Source organism: Lampris incognitus, chromosome 6 (genome assembly GCF_029633865.1).
Source record: "Lampris incognitus isolate fLamInc1 chromosome 6, fLamInc1.hap2, whole genome shotgun sequence".
Lineage (NCBI taxonomy): Eukaryota > Metazoa > Chordata > Actinopteri > Lampriformes > Lampridae > Lampris > Lampris incognitus.
The window spans coordinates 24,381,853-24,398,872 of NC_079216.1; the positions used below are offsets into that span (position 1 = coordinate 24,381,853).

At 42.7% G+C, this 17,020-nt stretch overlaps 1 protein-coding gene across 1 annotated transcript; it reads right to left on the bottom strand.

Annotated features, from left to right (window-relative positions):
- Positions 1-1,807: 1,807 nt before the first annotated feature.
- znf319b (zinc finger protein 319b) lies at positions 1,808-5,292 on the bottom strand. The gene is made up of 3 exons (XM_056282375.1): positions 5,285-5,292; positions 5,010-5,196; positions 1,808-4,922 (listed from the first exon to the last, which is right to left on the bottom strand). The coding sequence occupies exons 1-3, from the start codon at positions 5,290-5,292 to the stop codon at positions 3,342-3,344; spliced, it is 1,776 nt and encodes a 591-aa protein (XP_056138350.1). The 3' UTR covers positions 1,808-3,341.
- Between the last annotated feature and the right edge of the window lie 11,728 nt (positions 5,293-17,020).

A 17,020-nucleotide genomic window follows, 5' to 3' on the forward strand; every position in this document is an offset into this window, starting at 1 on the left:
GGTCCTGTTATGTTCTGTCCAGCATCTAGCATGTCCATCCCAACTTTGTTGTAACTGTCTTCTACAGCGTCAGCATCCATCAGTCAGGTCAAAATCATTGCATACCCACTTCTTTTGAATCAATGCTGCCAAATATTTTATAACATAACATCCCTAGAGCCATAGAAAAATGAGCAAACACTCTACAACAACCTTTAGGTTAATTATCCTTGGAAAAGTTTAGTTCTTTGGAATCTGACCTTAGATGAAATGTTTACCCAACATCATGTCAACCACCACACAGTTTGGTTGGAGAATTAAAACATAAATTTGACAGATGGACAAAAGAAAAAAAAAAGGTCTGTTTACTCTCAATCAATTTATGCCATTTTCTTAACCCTAGCTGACCCAAAGCCCCTGGTCTCTCCTTCAAGGAATATAGATAATCATACCAATTTAAACAATATTAATAAAAAAATTAATATAATACACAAATGTGAAAATAAAAAAAACATACAGTACTTTTTTCCTCACTTAAAATATCAACTGTTCTGATGTTATTTAATGCCAGATTAAAGAAATCAACTAAAACAAGTCAACTGAGTAACACCTGTGTGACCTCCCACCGTGGTGCAGATGCGGATGCAGATGGAAAGCAGCGTCAGCATGGCTGCAGAGGGAAGAGAGCGCAAACTAAACAAATGGAGGCAGAGAAGCACCCATGCCTCTCTTTAAGGCAAAAAGGAAAAAAACAAACGTGATACGCCTCCTACATTTTTAGAGAATACTTTTCAATACGGCAGTCAAACCAGGATTCAAATACACTACTCAATGGGAGGGAGGAGAAAAGGGAACAACTTCAACGGCCGACATGTGAACCAACTATTGCTTCAGGATCGAGTATCCAACTACAATCTCATGGCATTCAAATAATTGTGTATTATTAACCCTGGTTAAATATTAAAAAAAAACATCCCCACAGACAGAACATCAAGCTAAATGCAACATCTTGGGGAAAAAAAGTTTTAAGAATAAAAGTAAAAAAAAAAAAAAACTGAACACAAGTAGGCATTAAATACAGGTTTGTCCCAAAACAGTTTCCCTATTCACCAGAAGGGCAGGCTAACAAGTATTTAAAAAAAAAAGCGTCGAGCTGTTGAAACCGTTAACATTTCTAGTACAACTCTTCAGTCTGCAGTTCCCTGTTTGACAGAATTTCATGTTCACTCTTCCTCTCTTCACCATCATACATACAAACACAGACAACAGGGTGCTCTTTCAGAATCCCTGCAAAATATCAACACAATCACTACTTGACCTACAAAAAAAATACATAATAAACATCTCACATGGTAAAAAGTAGCAAGAATACAAAGTCAATCGATGCAGCCTTTTTTTTTTCTTTTTTTTTTTTAGAAAGACAAATTTTGACAATTCCATCTGAACTGGAACTTAAATCACACATCCATATTATGTACAGACTAACAGAAAGTGTAATGGTCAAACTCAAATATGTTCAGTACAGTTTTCCTGTAGGATTATGATGGGTAACTTGGTGTGAAATATATATATATGTTTGTACTGAATGGTAAGATTTGAACTATAAGGAGTTTTAATGAAGAGAATTTGGCTGGTCGGTTAGTCTCTACAGCTTTGTGACTGGGCGCTGCTTTTAACGGGTGTTTTGGTTTGACTACAGCAGCCACGATCATGGCCCACCTTGACATCAACTTACACTCAAGACAGTTTATCATTGGAATCATTTTACAAATGCACAACACCACCGTCAGCCCCCCACCCCAAGCCCCAACTCTTTCCCCTCACATATGATAATAAAAAACACAAACATTTGTAAGCTGAGGACCACAGTATGTAGCTGACACTTAACTCATAGGACTTCTAAAGCCTGTGGAGGTGGGTGCAAAACGAGAAGGGTGTGAGGTGTTAGGTCAAATAGCTTTTGTTTGTGTGTATGCTCTATTTTGATATTACTGAAGGGATGAGAAACCAAATTAAGTATTTATCATCATCTTCCATCGTTAATCAGCGATTTGTAGTATGTGAGTGTTTTAAGAACTGGTCCAGCTCTGAAGTCAGATCCTAACAGCAAGATGCTGTCAGTGCCAAAGACACTGAAGAAAACAGTCCTGGTATCCTGAAAGTTAGTAAAGCAGAGAAGAGATGGGAGGTAGCAAAGTAGAGGAAGAGGGGGATGGAAACAGAGGACTTGATGCAGAGAGCGGAATAATGGTAAGAAGGATAGCTTAAGAGAGAAAGAGGGCCAGAAAGCTTGGGAAAAGAAAAAAAAAAAGAACCATCCCTCATCTAATGGATTGGTTGGTCAGGTCAGTTTAGGTGGAGACTAAAATGACTCCACCATCATTACCCTCACTCTCAATTCTTTACAAACTTACTGTCAAAACTTTTGGGCAGCACGGTGGTGTAGTGGTTAGCGCTGTCGCCTCACAGCAAGAAGGTCCTGGGTTTGACCAACCTTTGGGGGTCATCCCAGGTCATCCTTTGTTCTCCCAGTGTCTGCGGTGGGTTTTCTCCGGGTGCTCCGGTTTTCCCCACCATCAAAAAAAGAGATGCATGTAAGGGTTTATACTCCTGTCTGTGCCCTTGACTGAGGCATGGCAAGACGAAATGGAGTTGGTCCCCAGATGCTGCACGGCGGCTGCCCACTGATCCTAGCTACACAGCTAGAATGGGTTAAATGCAGAGTGTAATTTCCCCACGGGGATCAATAAAGTACCTCTAAAAAAATACAAAAGAAAACTTTAGTTACAAAACCTATAAACCACAGATGGCTGATTGGTTTTGTGAAGACAAGGAATACAAGATGGCATTTCAAATTATTTTGCTATTATTGGGGTTAGAATGGTTGGTCAATGAGGAGGGGAGGTTACACAGGATGAACGTGTTTGCTAGATAAACCTGCACAATGGCAGTTGCTTTTGGACACAAATCAGACTTGGTTGGCAGTAAGTATGACTTTTGACTAAAAGTTTTGAGTTACACCTTTGAATCAAATTTCATCTTTTTAAAGTAGGCGCTGAGGGCAAGGGGGAGGTAACAGGCTTTAAAAGGATGAAAGGCCACCTCAGGATCAGGGAGAGACAGGGAAAAGGGTGTCAGAACAAAGAGTACCTGATGAAGAATGGGTGGGGGTACAATGGATTAACAAAATCCAAGCACATCATTTCATCCTGTCTACAGTAAGTGAATGGCCTGCAAAGAATAGATAGGAGGGCATGGGGTTCAGGGGGACTGCGTATTTAGAAGAATTGGTCACTTAGGTCTTTTTTTTCTTTTTCTTTTTTGCCCCTGCCGAAACAAAGGGCAGAAACTGGGTACTGGACTTATATGCAAGGGGGCACAGGGTAGCCGCCTCCCTCAGCTGTGTGCTGTACTGTGTGATCCTGTAGGGAACCAAGGTCGCTGAAACGCTCGCCACACCAAACACACTTGAACTGGCCTTCTCTGGAGTGAGTGCTCTGGTGCTTAGTAAGGTGTTCCCGCTGTTTGAATCCCTTGTTGCAGTTGGCACATTTGTACGGCTTCTCCCCTGTGTGCACGCGTCGGTGGCGGTTTAGGTCTGAAGAGTATTTGAAGCGTTTCTCACAATCGGGGCACTTGAGAGGCTTCTCACGCGATGGGTCACAACGGTGCTGGACGAATTCTGAGGAGGAGAGGAAGCGACGATCACAGAGCGAGCACTTCAGGGGCTTCTCCTGGCAGTGGGAATTCTGGTGGCGCTGCAACGTGGAGCTCTTCTTGTAGCCCTTCCCGCATACGTCGCATTTGTATGGCTTGTCAGGTGAGTTAGAGGATGACTCGCCACACTTGTGTCTGAGCAACTCTCCCGACTGGCTGAATTCTTTCTGGCAGGAGGCACACTTGAACAGGTTGTCCATTCCGTGGACATGCTGGTGATATAGCAAGTGAGAGGGCTGCATAAAGCCTTTATCACACAGGTTGCACTTGAAAGGCCGGTCTGTGGGGTCCTTGTGTGTGCGTCGATGGCGCACAAGCGCATACTGCTGCTTGAAGCTCATCTGGCACTCATCACAGTGGAAGGGCCGCTCCTCTGAGTGCGTGCGCTCATGCTGGCGCAGATCAGATGGGCGCTTGAAGCCCTTTCCACAAGTGGCACAGCGGAAGGGGCGGGCACCCTGTGGGTGGCAAGGATGGTGAAGGAGCTCAGATGATTCTTTGAAATGCAGCTCACACAGGTTACATTTAAACAAGTGCTCCCCAGAATGGGCATACATATGGCGCACCAGGTGGGAACGATGCTTGAAGCTCTTCTCGCAAACAGCACACTTGAAGGGGCGCTCATTGCTGTGTGTGCGCTGGTGGTGGGCCAGATGAGATGACTGGCTGAAGGCCTTGTCACAAGTGTCACATTTAAAGGGCTTCTCTCCTGTATGCACCCGCTCATGGCGTGTTAGCTCCGACAGGTGCTTGAAGCCCTTCTGGCATACAGAACATTTGTACGGCCGATCCCGGGCAGAAGGAAAGGGCAGCGTGGAAGCACTGCCGCTGGCTGATGCCCCGTCACTGTTAGGCTGCTGTGCACTGGTTGCTGATGTAGTGGGTGTTGCATTGCCAGAGGAACCAGGTCGGTAGGTCTTCTCACAGATTGAGCACTTCATTGGGTTGGTGCTGTTGTGGGATGTGTGGTGCTGTGCCAAAGAAGTGAGCAGGGAGAAGCCCATCTTGCACACACCACATACAAAGGGTTTCTGCTCCACCTGAACACACTGATGCTCCAGCAAGTCTGTAGCCTGGTGGAAGATCTTCATACACTGGGTGCACTGGAACGACCTGTCCTGACTGACCATGCACTGGTGCTCATGTGGGTTGGCCAAATGGGAGATGTCATGCCCACAGGCTCCACACTTGTGCCCTCCTTCAGTTCCTACCTGCAGTGAGGGCTGCTGGGCCTGGGCAGGGTGCTGCTGTTGACTGTGCTGCCCTCCCCCATGACCCCCACCATGTTGTTGGTTGTGTTGGCTATGCTGAGCCTGCTGCTGCTGTAGAGATGGAGGGTCTGGCTGCAGTACAATGCCATAGACAGCACAACCCAGTGCATTCTCAGCACCCGGCGGTATGGTGTGGACAACTGGAGGTGGAGCGACAGCATGCTGCTGCCAGGCCTCTGTCATCCGGGCTCGTGTGTAGGGATTCAGTTTGGCAGGTGATGTGGTCCAACTAGGGTGAGAATAGAAGATTGGGAGATATGTTGACTCAATGGCTTAAAGATTTGGGAAGTTTAAAGACAAGAGAGCTAAGATCTCACTTTGCCATCTCCACGGGTGATACTAAACAGCTAGCAAAGGTAGCTGCTGAAAGTGGCAGAGGCCTATGACTGGAACTGATGCTCAGTTTATGAACAGGCAGTTGAGTAGAGCTCTGGACTGTGAAGGTGGTGGAGGAAAATCCACGTTCAATTCTTTTGCCAGTCTTCAAATGATAACTGTATGGGAACAAAGAAAAGAAGGGAAAAGAGCCACAATCAGTTAACTTGTTACTGTTCAATTAATGGTCAGCCAGTAATATAACATAAAAGGTTGTTTAAGTTTTGAACCAACTACTCCAGTATTCACTCTGCCAATAGACAACCATCTACGGCAGAAGGGGATATTTCACATTTTTTGAAGAATCATGCTTTAGATAAGCTTTTCTCACAGATCAAGTACATTATTTAATACCACCCCACCCTATACAGTGTTACCCTTGAAACCAGGCAAACCAAAATATACTTTCGTGGAGATTCAAAATGAATAGTCACATAACAGTGCGGACGACTCACAAGGTTAGAAAACACAAACGAGCCGTAAGAACTCACAAAACAGCTCTAACTGAACCGAAATTGTGAGTGACACATTAACTACACTAGCCGTCATAACATCCGTTTAAATCAGATGCATTCTTCATTCAGCAGCTTTGAAGTCGTGTATACGGAGAACGGAGACATCGATTGGTTAATCATTGGTTTGATTAGCGCCGTCGACAATGGACACAGCCGTGCAATAAAATTAGTTACTGGAGAGCGATTTATCGTGTACACATGGACTACAACTAATTCAATCTTGACAATGCACCCGAACACCTAGCAAGCTAACAGTGGTGAGCATCCACACTTGTAAAATACTCACTGAATACTTACTGAGTTTAGACAAGCGTGGTGATAGTTCCACCCCTTAAAACACCCAAATTGTTATGCTCAACAATTGGGGGCGAAAGGTGAGACACGGTGTCTTAAACGCAATCTTAACCAGGTAGGGTTAGTTGGCTAGTGAAGCTAATGGCTAGCGAAGCCAGCTAACCGAGGCGTTAGCAGGCTAATCACGGCTATACGAGGAACCAGAGCTACGCGCTTGCGATATCGGCTGATGTGCGAGAACATTGTAGCAAAATTAACATTTGAAAAATACCTTAAATCAACAAATCAGTGTTTTGAAAACATCTGGCGGTTTCTTCTGAAATCTTCAACTCGTCGTGGGTAGCTAGGCCCAAATTGCGTTCCTTCTTCGTATCCGCGGAAGATTCTCGGATGCTCTCTGGTTTGAGTGCAGTGGTTCCAGGGCCGAAAAAAAACTAGGATTTTTAGGTCACATAAAAACCTCAGGATATCCTGCGATATACCAGATCGCCTCCTAAAGCAACCCTTTTACAGTCAACTGTAACTGTACAGTCAGTTGACGGTCAGACCATCACCTCGAAGGGTGAAATGACAACACCTTTTCAAATAAAATGCTTGGTGGCTATCGGCTAGCTTGTTCGAGCCTGCCTCGCACGGGAACATGAATAAACCAGGAGTTAATTGGCATGCTCACACATCACACCCGGAACCTGCTACCAGGGGATTTTATCAAACCTGAGAAAAATGCTTCGTTATAACATCATAAACTCCTATTTATTTTTCCCAGGATTAAGTTCAAGTGTACAATGCAAAAGTAATAAATTTAAGTTATACGTGTAATAGAAAGCGTTAAATATCGTTTAAGAACAACCTGCGCCGTTTGTAGCGAGCCACAATCTTTACACTTTTGAGAAATTAAGAGATCAAATCAATTGGGAAGTATTGTATCTGGAAAAGTTCTTTCAATATGCTTTGCTTCAGATCTTTGCGTTGTATAAAAACAGTGCGGTATTACAGTTCTAACGTGGAACTCATAAATGTCGTAGACGGTGTTTCGGTAGGACACTTGTTTACAGCCATGGTTTACATCGGAAGTACGGAATTCAAATGAAGTTCTTCAAGGAAGTGGGTCCGCTTGGAGGGGAGGTCGTTGTGGCAAAACTGATTGCATTGCTTGGTCGGATTGGTGGAGTCGGAGGCATGAGAGAGGCGAGTGGGGAAAAGGTGGTTAATACAAACAACTGTATCGCGAATGTAACAATCATGACTTTTGGGAGTGGTGATGAAGGTTGGGATTATGGAGGTATGGAGTGGCAGAAAGAAAAGGAAAAGTGAACATGTCCAAAGGAGTTGAATCAAGTGCAACTGGACTTGGTATATATCCGTGAAGACGTTTCGCCTCTCATCCAAGAGGCTTCCTCAGTTCGTGCCTTTCTGACTAGACCAAGCTAGTCTGACTCGCTCAGAACCGTGGCTCTGTTAGCGACAAACAGCCACGGACATCTATATCTCTGACGACTCCAAAGAGGATAAATTCTGAGTCTCGTCACCAGCCAGTCAGACTAGCTTGGTCTAGTCAGAAAGGCACGAACTGGTGAAGCCTCTTGGATGAGAGGCGAAACGGATATACGTATACCAAGTCCAGTTGCACTTGATTCAACTCCTTTGGATAACCATGACCTGGATGAATGAGAACATTCACAGACAAAAGTTAAAATAGTAGTCTAAGTAGCTCAGGAACAGTATATGATGAAAACGGTCAAGACAGCTAGGGCAGGTGGGCTGAAAACCAAAGCAAGGACTGGAAAGTTATATTGTGTTTGTTGAGCATTTTCACCTTATAACGGTGGGCAAAGCTGTAGAAAATGATATAGGCAAAGTGAAGTTTGGAAAGTTGTTGAATAATAAGCATATAATTGGTATACGCAGTGAGTAAAGCACAACAAGACATTCTACTGAAAATGCATATCCTGGATGGTCCATCCAGGTCCATTGTCTTAACCGCTTATCCTGCTCTCGGGGTCACGGGGATGCTGGAGCCTATTCCAGCAGTCATTGGGCAGGGAGACACCCTGGACAGGCCACCAGGCCATCACATGGCCTACACACACACACACACACACATTCATTCCTAGAGACAATTTAGTACCTCCAATTCACCTGACCTACATGTCTTTGGACTGTGGGAGGAAACCGGAGCCCCCGGAGGAAACCCACGCAGACATGGGGAGAACCTGCAAACTCCACACAGAGGATGACCCGGGACTACCCCAGGGCTCGAACCCAGGATCTTCTTGCTGTGGGGCGACTGTGCTAACCACTGTGCCACCATGCCATTGACCCTGGATGGTAAAACAGTTAAAACCCATATACCTGGCTCAGTTGCTAGATGTGGAGGAAGTCATATCTGGTGTCTCACTATCTGTCTCAATGGAGGATATTAGAACAGAACGGAAAGGAGGGAAAGTGCCTGATGCTATAAACGTATTTCTATTAAAATAAATTGAAACAGCAGAAACGTCAGTAATCTTTGATTTTGAACACATCCTCCCAAGGAAAGTTATCAATGAATCAAGTTGCATTTTATATAGCGCTTTTCTGTTAGGCTTCTTCTGCTATCCAGTAAGAGATTTCCTTCTTCCAGCATTAAGATACTGTAAATGTTAAAGAATACTCCCAGCCAGTGCAAAGGCAAATAAAGATGTGCGAGATGTGGAGATAATCATGGATTTGGAAAGTGTGGGAAAGATGTGCCAGTTAAATGTTGCAATTGTGGAGGAGATCATGGTGCAGCTTTTGGAGGATGTGCAGTACAAAAGCATGCAGGAGAAGTCCAAAAATTTTAAAATACTAAACAAAGCTTCACATGCAGAGGCTGTTAAAGAGGTTCAACAACAAGCAGGTAGCAAAGGAAAACAGCACTGAAAAGAATAACATGGTAAACAGTCGTAATCCTCCTGTTAAAGAAAACAGACAGACTCATCTGAGAGGCCTAAATGAGATCTCCCACAAGTGCAGGGTAAAGGAGGGAATACATTTTTTTGCATTCGTATATAAAGTGGTTTTCAATAGGATTGGAACCAAATGATAAGAATGAGAGAATTGAAACAATTGTGGAAGCAGTAAAAGAGTACCTTGAGATATCAAGTACACAATGTAAAACGATACAAGAAACGATGAACCCTTTCGCATAGACCACATCTAGATTTTGTTTTGGCAAGATACAATTCAGTCAGGCATGATAGAGCAAATGATCAAGGGAGTGACTGTGTCACATTCATTAAAGATACTTTAGCAGACATAAGAATTAATCCTTCAGGTGGACATGAATGCACGGTGATTGAGGTGTACTGAACACAGTCAAAATAATTAATGTTTATAATCCATGTCGTACTTTAGTGTTTGAGGAAACAATGGGAGAGGGAAGAGAAGTTTGGTGCAGTGATTTCAATGCACACAATAGTTCATGGGGAAGTGATCATACTGATGATAATGGTGCAGTTATTAAAGAAATGACACAAGAACTCGTGTATGTATAGACAGTGGCAGAGGAACAAGATTAGAAATAAATATGAATATGATGTCCTGTATTGATTTAACATTGATTTTGCAAATATGGCTAACCTATGTGAATGGAAAATATGCAATAATAACATAGGTCGTGACCATTTTCCCATTATACGTAATATAAATACTGATAAATATACCCAAGAAAGTGCTCCTATATAGAGATGGTGCTTTCAAAAGGCTCAATGGGACAAACTTAAGACTGCTGCAGGGAATTAGCAAACGGCATTAGAATGACTGGTGATGTGGATGAATGCACTAGTAAAGTTACATGTAGGATAACCGAAACTGCCTCAGAAAGTATACCTAAAACTCGGGTCACAGGGAATAAGAAAATGGTGCCATGATGGATTCATGAGTGTAACTTGGCTACTAAAGAATAGAACTCTCAGAAACCCCAGAAATAACCTGAATTTGGACAATTTGATAGAATATAAAAACATGCAACATAATTAAAACAGCTAGAAGGAATACCTGGGGACAGTTTTGTTCTTCTATTGGAAGAGAGAGAGAGAGAGAGAGAGAGAGAGAGAGAGAGAGAGAGAGAGAGAGAGAGAGAGAGAGAGAGAGAGAGAGAGAGAGAGAGAGAGAGAGAGAGAGAGAGAGAGAGAGAGATGTGGGTATGGAATAAGATGAAAAAGATGGGTAGGAGAAGGATAATCAACAAAATACCAGTACTTGCAGATGGAGACAATCTAGCAAGAACAGATATGGAAAAAGCCAACCGTCTAGGAAGAGTATCAGCTAGTGTTCCTGATGGAAATCACCTTACTGCTATACATAAACAAAGGAGTCCTAAAAGATAAGGAAATGGTGCATAATAAGAATGTAGAAATAAGCTCAGCTATGGATGTGGACTTCACTTGAGGGAAATGAGAAGGGCATTAGAGGGCAGCAGGTGTTCTACTCCGGGACCAGATCCACTAAGTTATGCCATGTTCAGACCATTACCAGAGGAAGCATTAGAAATAGTGTTGAAATGCTTCCAGATATGGACAGAAGAGTACTGTTAAGTGTAAACCTATCAGTAACAATATTGGTGTCGAAGAAAAATGGGAGTTGGAATCAAATATTATAGTAACAGATGAAAAATTAAAGGAGATGTTCAAAGTAGGACATAAACTAACCAACAACCCATCACGGAGGGAATTTGACTGGAAGGTGAAAATGTGGTATTTTAACTCTCCATATATCACTTCAAAATATAGCAATACATCTGAACTATGCTGGAGGGGTGTGGGTTGGTGAGGGACTTCACACTATATGCTGGGATTGCCCAAAGCTCCCACATTTCTGAAAGAATGTCCAAAAGGAGATTAAATAGGCTTTAAGTATAAACTTTAATCTAGATCCAGCATGTTTTATACTGGTTATACTTCCTGACAGGGAAGGTTTACAAGATGGTTGTGAGACCAGCTATGTTATATGGTTTGGAGAAAGTGACACTGAGGAAAAGACAAGAGGTGGACCTGGAGGTGGCAGAGTTGAAGATGCTAAGATTTTCATTGAGAGTGATGAAGAAGGACAGGATTAGGAATAATTATATTAGAGGGACAGCTCAGGTTGGATGGTTTGGAGACAAAGCAAGAGAGACAAGATTGAGATGGCTTGGGCATGTGTGGAGGACAGATGCTGGGTATATTGGGAGAAGGATGCTGAATATGGAGCTGCCAGGGAAGAGGAAAAGAGAAAGGCCAAAGAGGAGGTTTATGGATGTGATGAGAGAGGACATGCAGGTAGGTGGCTGGTGTGACAGAGGAAAATGTAGAAAACAGGAAGAGATGGAAATAGATGATCTGCTGTGGCGACCCCTAACGGGAGCAGCCAAAAGTAGTAGTAGTCTTAAATTGGTTATTGAGAATTCTGCTTTTAATACCAAAATAAATAACTTTCCTGGTTGAAGTCACAGCCCCCCAGCATAACACAATGGAGAGACAGAGTAAAAAAGTCTTCATCGTGGAGAAAACTACAGCAAGACTACAGCTGAAGACAGACAGTTTTTCTGAAAGATGGTCACCATTCATACAGGCAATGCCATAACCTCAGTCACCTCTTTTTCTTTCTTTTATTTATGTTTCTGCATTTATTAGGGGTCCAAGCAGCGAAGCTGGTGGAACCCTATTGTATTTGTTAGGATTATTATTATTTTTCTCCGCTAAAAGTGTGTGAGGCTCAGCAACCATAAGTCCTAGACCAACCAACTTTGGTACGTGGATTTCTATGGCCCCCCACTACTCAGGCACCACAAATCACCTATGTCAGCCAGATGGTGGCGCTATAACAAAGGATCATGCGTAATTCCCACACCATAAGTCAGATCAACACAAAACTGCACAGACCTATGCATCTGAATGTGCTCTACAACTTTGTTTTTGGGACCACATATGTCAGCCATATAGTTTGCCCGCCATTTTGACTTGTATTAGTTTGGGCGCGGTTTCTCAGCTAAAAGTGTCTGAGGCTCAGCAACTATAAGTCCTAGACCAACCAAATTTGGTACGTGGATTTCTATGGCCCCCCACTACTCTGGCACTACAAATAACCCATGTCAGCCAGATGGTGGCGCTATAACAAAGGGTCATTCTTAAAAGGCCATAACTCCCACAGCATAAGTCAGATCAACACAAAACTTAATCCACCCATGCATCTCAATGTGCTCAACAACTTTACTATTGGGACCACCTATGTCAGTCATATAGTTTGCCCGCTATTTTGACTTATTTGGTGTGGAAGCGCTGCAGCTCTACATACCACATGCCAGGACACCTGCGTATAACGACATACTTTTTCTTTTTACGGCAGTCGGCTAGGACGCAAGAAATCAGACACCGTCTGGTCCAGTTTTGGAAACTCTGGCACATGTTTCTGAAGCAATAGAAGTGTTACGACATTTTAAAAAAATTACGGTAATCGTCTAGGACACAGGCAACCCAAGTAATCCGACATTGTCATATCTAGTTGGAAACTCGGGTAGGCTACTGTTTCTGAAGCAAGATTCTTCAATCTTTATTACATTACCAACAGCGGTTTAGTTTCATGTTGAAACGGTAGTCTATTACAGGCTAGGTGTATAAAAGGCCCCTACGTATCATAGCGTTAATTATTTACGTTGGGTGAAGGTATATGATCATGTGGACAAAACCATTCAAATTGCTCCATAGGGGGCGCAACAGTGCCAATGCTTGGACCCCTCCCAACGCCGCTTGCGGCTTTAATTTTCATTTGTATTGTTAGTCCTATTCAGGGGCGGATCTACAGGGTGGCAAGGGGTGGCAGCTGCCACCTCTGGGACACAGTCTTGCCACCCCTTTGCCACCCCAGGAAAAAATCTCTAGATTCACCACTGGTCCTATCGCACTGGTTTCTAGTTTTTTTTTCTTCCCTTTTTTGTCAGGTCGTCACAACGTATATGTTTGGCTAATACTACAGTAAAGGTATTGTTAATTCAGCGGGGGTACAAGTGGTGCGGTATGTAAATTATTGTAAAAACAAGTGTAACTGTATATGCATCTCCTTCAAGTTGTAAGTTCTTTGTATTATATGTGTTGAATAAAAAAATCCGTTAAAAAAAGATGGCATTAACTTTACCATTTGCTAAACAAGGAAAAGATACAACAAATGCTGTAAATTACAGACCATTAGCACTAAACTCCTACTTGTGTAAATGGACGGGGGGGTTGTTTACAGGTGATGGTATTCTTTAGAAAAAAGAAGGTTGTTCAACCAGAGTGGCGTTAGGAAAGGAAGCTGCACAGCAGACGCTCCAGTTATAGAGACTGAAAAGACCCTGAAGATGAAGGAGGTGATGGCTATAGTTTTCTTTGACACTGAGAAAGCTTATGACTCGATGTGGACAGAAGGTCTTTTCATTAAAGTGAACAAACTAGGCTTAGGTGGAAGGTTATATAACTGGATTGTGGATTTTCTTTTGGGCGGCACGGTGGCACGGTGGTTAGCACGGTCGCCTCACAACAAGAAGGTCCTGGGTTTGAGCCCCAGGGTAGTCCAACCTTGGTGGGTCATCCCGATCCTCTGTGTGGAGTTTGCATGTTCTCCCCATGTCTGCGTGGGTTTCCTCCAGGGACTCTGGTTTCTTCCCACAGTCCAAAAGACATGTAGGTCAGGTGAACTGAAGTACTAAATTGTCGCTAGGTGTGTGTTTGTGTGTGTGGGCCCTGTAATGGCCTGGCGGCCTGTCCAGGGTGTCTCCCTGCCTGCTGCCCAATGACTGCTGGGATAGGCTCCAGCATCCCTGGGAGCAGGATAAGCGGTTCAGATAATGGATGGATGGATAGATTTTCTTTCAAATTTGGAAGGGACCAGGCTGGTAGGCAACAGGAATCACAGGTAATAGAAATTTTTATTTACCCAAAAACAATTCCCCAGAAAAACCTCTGGGCCCATAACAGAGGTCAACCAAACAGAACTTAATTCATATCAAACTCAACACACCAAACCAACCTAACAAACTGCTACAGTTGATCTTCGCCAAAAGGCCGAGAAGTGATGAGCTAACAAACTGAACACAATGGGGAACATATAGACTGGCTGGTCGGACCATTTTGAAACCAAAGGGGTAACACAGAAACAACTTTCTACCAAACAAAGTAAAATAACAAAAAACAGGACAGTTCTTTAAAAAGGTTAACCAATTTAAATAGTAACCAAAGCGAAAGAACCAAAGCCTAACTTAGTCTAAAGAAGCAAACAAAATATCTAAATTAAGAATAAAATTCCCCTCTATGACGTGGTGGGTAGTTGGTAGAGCCCAACTGGCCACCCTGTATTTAACAGCTGTTCTCTGTTGAACGCATTTTGTGCTCAGGCCTGACAAGATGTCCTCCAGCATTGGCACCCCCAGCACTGGTAACTCAACAACCCAACATTAGAACAACTTACAACTAAAGACAATCTAGAGTGTTGACTGTACAAGTTACCTAAATGTGTGCACTATGAAAATAGAGCCAATGTACTGTCAAAACTGCTAAATAAAGTGTAAGTATGATGTATGAAAGAAAAGCAATGTGTCATCTCATTTATTTGTTTGTGATATGAAATGTGATGTGGCTAAAATAAAGTAAACTAAACTAGGACAAAAAGAGCTACAAATGTGTGGCTGCGAGTATGGCCTTCACAAAACTGAACATTTCAAGTTAAAGTAGGATCAGAAATCTCAGAAGGTTTTGACATTATAAATGGGATACCACAAGGTAGTGTCATCAGTCCAATTCAGTTTAATACCATAATCAATGATATTTTTAAAAATACAGGAACAGGTGATAGAGCGATCTGGAAAAGGGGAAAAAATGTCTTGCATGTGCTGAAATGTACACAGAAAGCAATAATCAGTGTAGACAGATGGTCTTATCATTGGGGATTCAACATTTCAGGAGCAAAATCATGCTATACGCCATTAAGTAAAAAGAAAATAGGTAATGGGAAGGGGTTAACACTATATAGAAATCCCGTGGAAACAGTTATATGGCCTGATGAATAATATACATGGAAGAATCATATTGAAACTATTGAGACCAAATGTAAAAAGGTGCTCAATCTAATGAGGTGTGTGGTCCAAGTGTAATGGGGAGCTGACATAGAAGCACTATTACACCAAGGCTTTGATGAGAGCCACACTGGATTACGGCTGCATGGTGGATGAATCAGCAGCATCTAGAAAAGTCAGCTAGAAAAGCTAGACGGGATACAATAAAGAGCATTACAACATAATTTGGAAGCAGTCAAAACTACGCCCATTAATGCATTGCTCGTTGATTCTAGTGAACTACCATTGCATTTCAGGAGAACCTAGTTATTGCTAACATACTGGATAAGAATTCAAGGAGGAGGAAATGGAAGTTTAGCATCAACTGTTCTGCAGAGCAGTTGGGAGTACACACCTTTTTCTGGTAAAGGTTTTGGATGGGACATTAACAAGAATGTTAAAAAGAGTACAACTTAGATTCTAGTTCAGCAGTTTATTAGCAGGATTCCCCCCATGGATATTTTTCCACAACCCAAAGTAAATCTTCAAATATAAAAAAGAGGAGAGTGGACAGAGAGGAATATTAACACTAGGTTCTCAGTTCAAGAATAATTTAAGAGTTACTATAATTAAATATTTTTACAGCTGGATCAAAACAGTCAAATAATAAGCACGTAGGAGTGGGAGTTTACATTCCAGAAGTCGATAAAGGGGTTGTTGAGGGAACTTCAAACAGGGTCTCAGTATACACAGCAGAACTGACAGCAGAACCGACAGCAATAATCATCAGTGTTCAGTGAGTAGAGGAGGTTAAACCAATTAAAGTAGTGGTTTGGATAATGGGTGGATAGATGGATGTGTTCAGATTCTGCTGTTGTAATGCAAAGTATAAAATCAGGACAAACAGTTTGAGAGGATCTATAATTGAGGTTTATACGATCTTATCAAATCTACAGCAACTAGGAATAAGTATTCATCCCTGTTGGATACCAGCACATGTTGGAATAGAGGGAAATGAGGTTGCAGATAAGCTTGCTAAAGGTGCATTAAAAGATGATAATGACAGTGTAACGATCAAGGATGAATAGGCTCGGTAGCCCCTGGCCAACGGGTCGGACCCTTTAGTTGACTGGTTAACGTTGTCGCTTGCGGAATGGGAGACACGGGTTCACCTCCCGCCTGTGGCGACGGTCTCCCAGACTGCCCCCCGAATTCGCTACAATGGTTTAGAAATGTGTTTCGGCAGATCAGAAGCAAAATCACAAATTCATTATGGAATAATGAAATCGTGGCAGAAAATCTGGAATAATGACGGTGAGGGTAGAGATTATTACAAAATTCAAAAGTCTGCTGGAGTTATACGTAATATAGGTAAATGTAGGAAAGAGGATGCTATTTTCTCTAGGTTGAAATTAAGACATGCAGGATTCAATGCTACTTTATACACAGTGAAAAAGACCGTGTCGGATAAATGTGAGACTTGTAACTGCAAGGAAACGGTTGGACGTGTGCTGATAGGTTGCAGGAGGTTCAGTGTATACAGAGAAAGACTGAAGGGCAGGGTGGTAAATATAGGTTGTAGGAGGTTCAGTGTATACAGAGAAAGACTGAAGGCAGGGTGGTAGATACGGGAAGGGAGTGGAGCATCAGAGGTCTGTTTGAGACAGGACAAACAATCACAGGTGCAAAGGGCTTTATACTTGCTATCCAGAATATAACTTCTTTAAAAAAGTCATGATGTTACACACTCCAGTACAGTAGGTGGCGGGATGCACCTTTAACGGCAGTTTGTAGCCCACCAGTAAAAACCAACGAAGAAGAAAAAGAAGAAGAAGAAGAAG

Excerpts from the sequence above, each read along its gene's own strand:
- znf319b (XM_056282375.1), bottom strand. Across the intron at positions 4,923-5,009 it reads CATCTCTACAGCAGCAGCAG|CAGCCCTCACTGCAGGTAGG; the intron begins GCTCAGCATAGC and ends GCCCAGGCCCAG.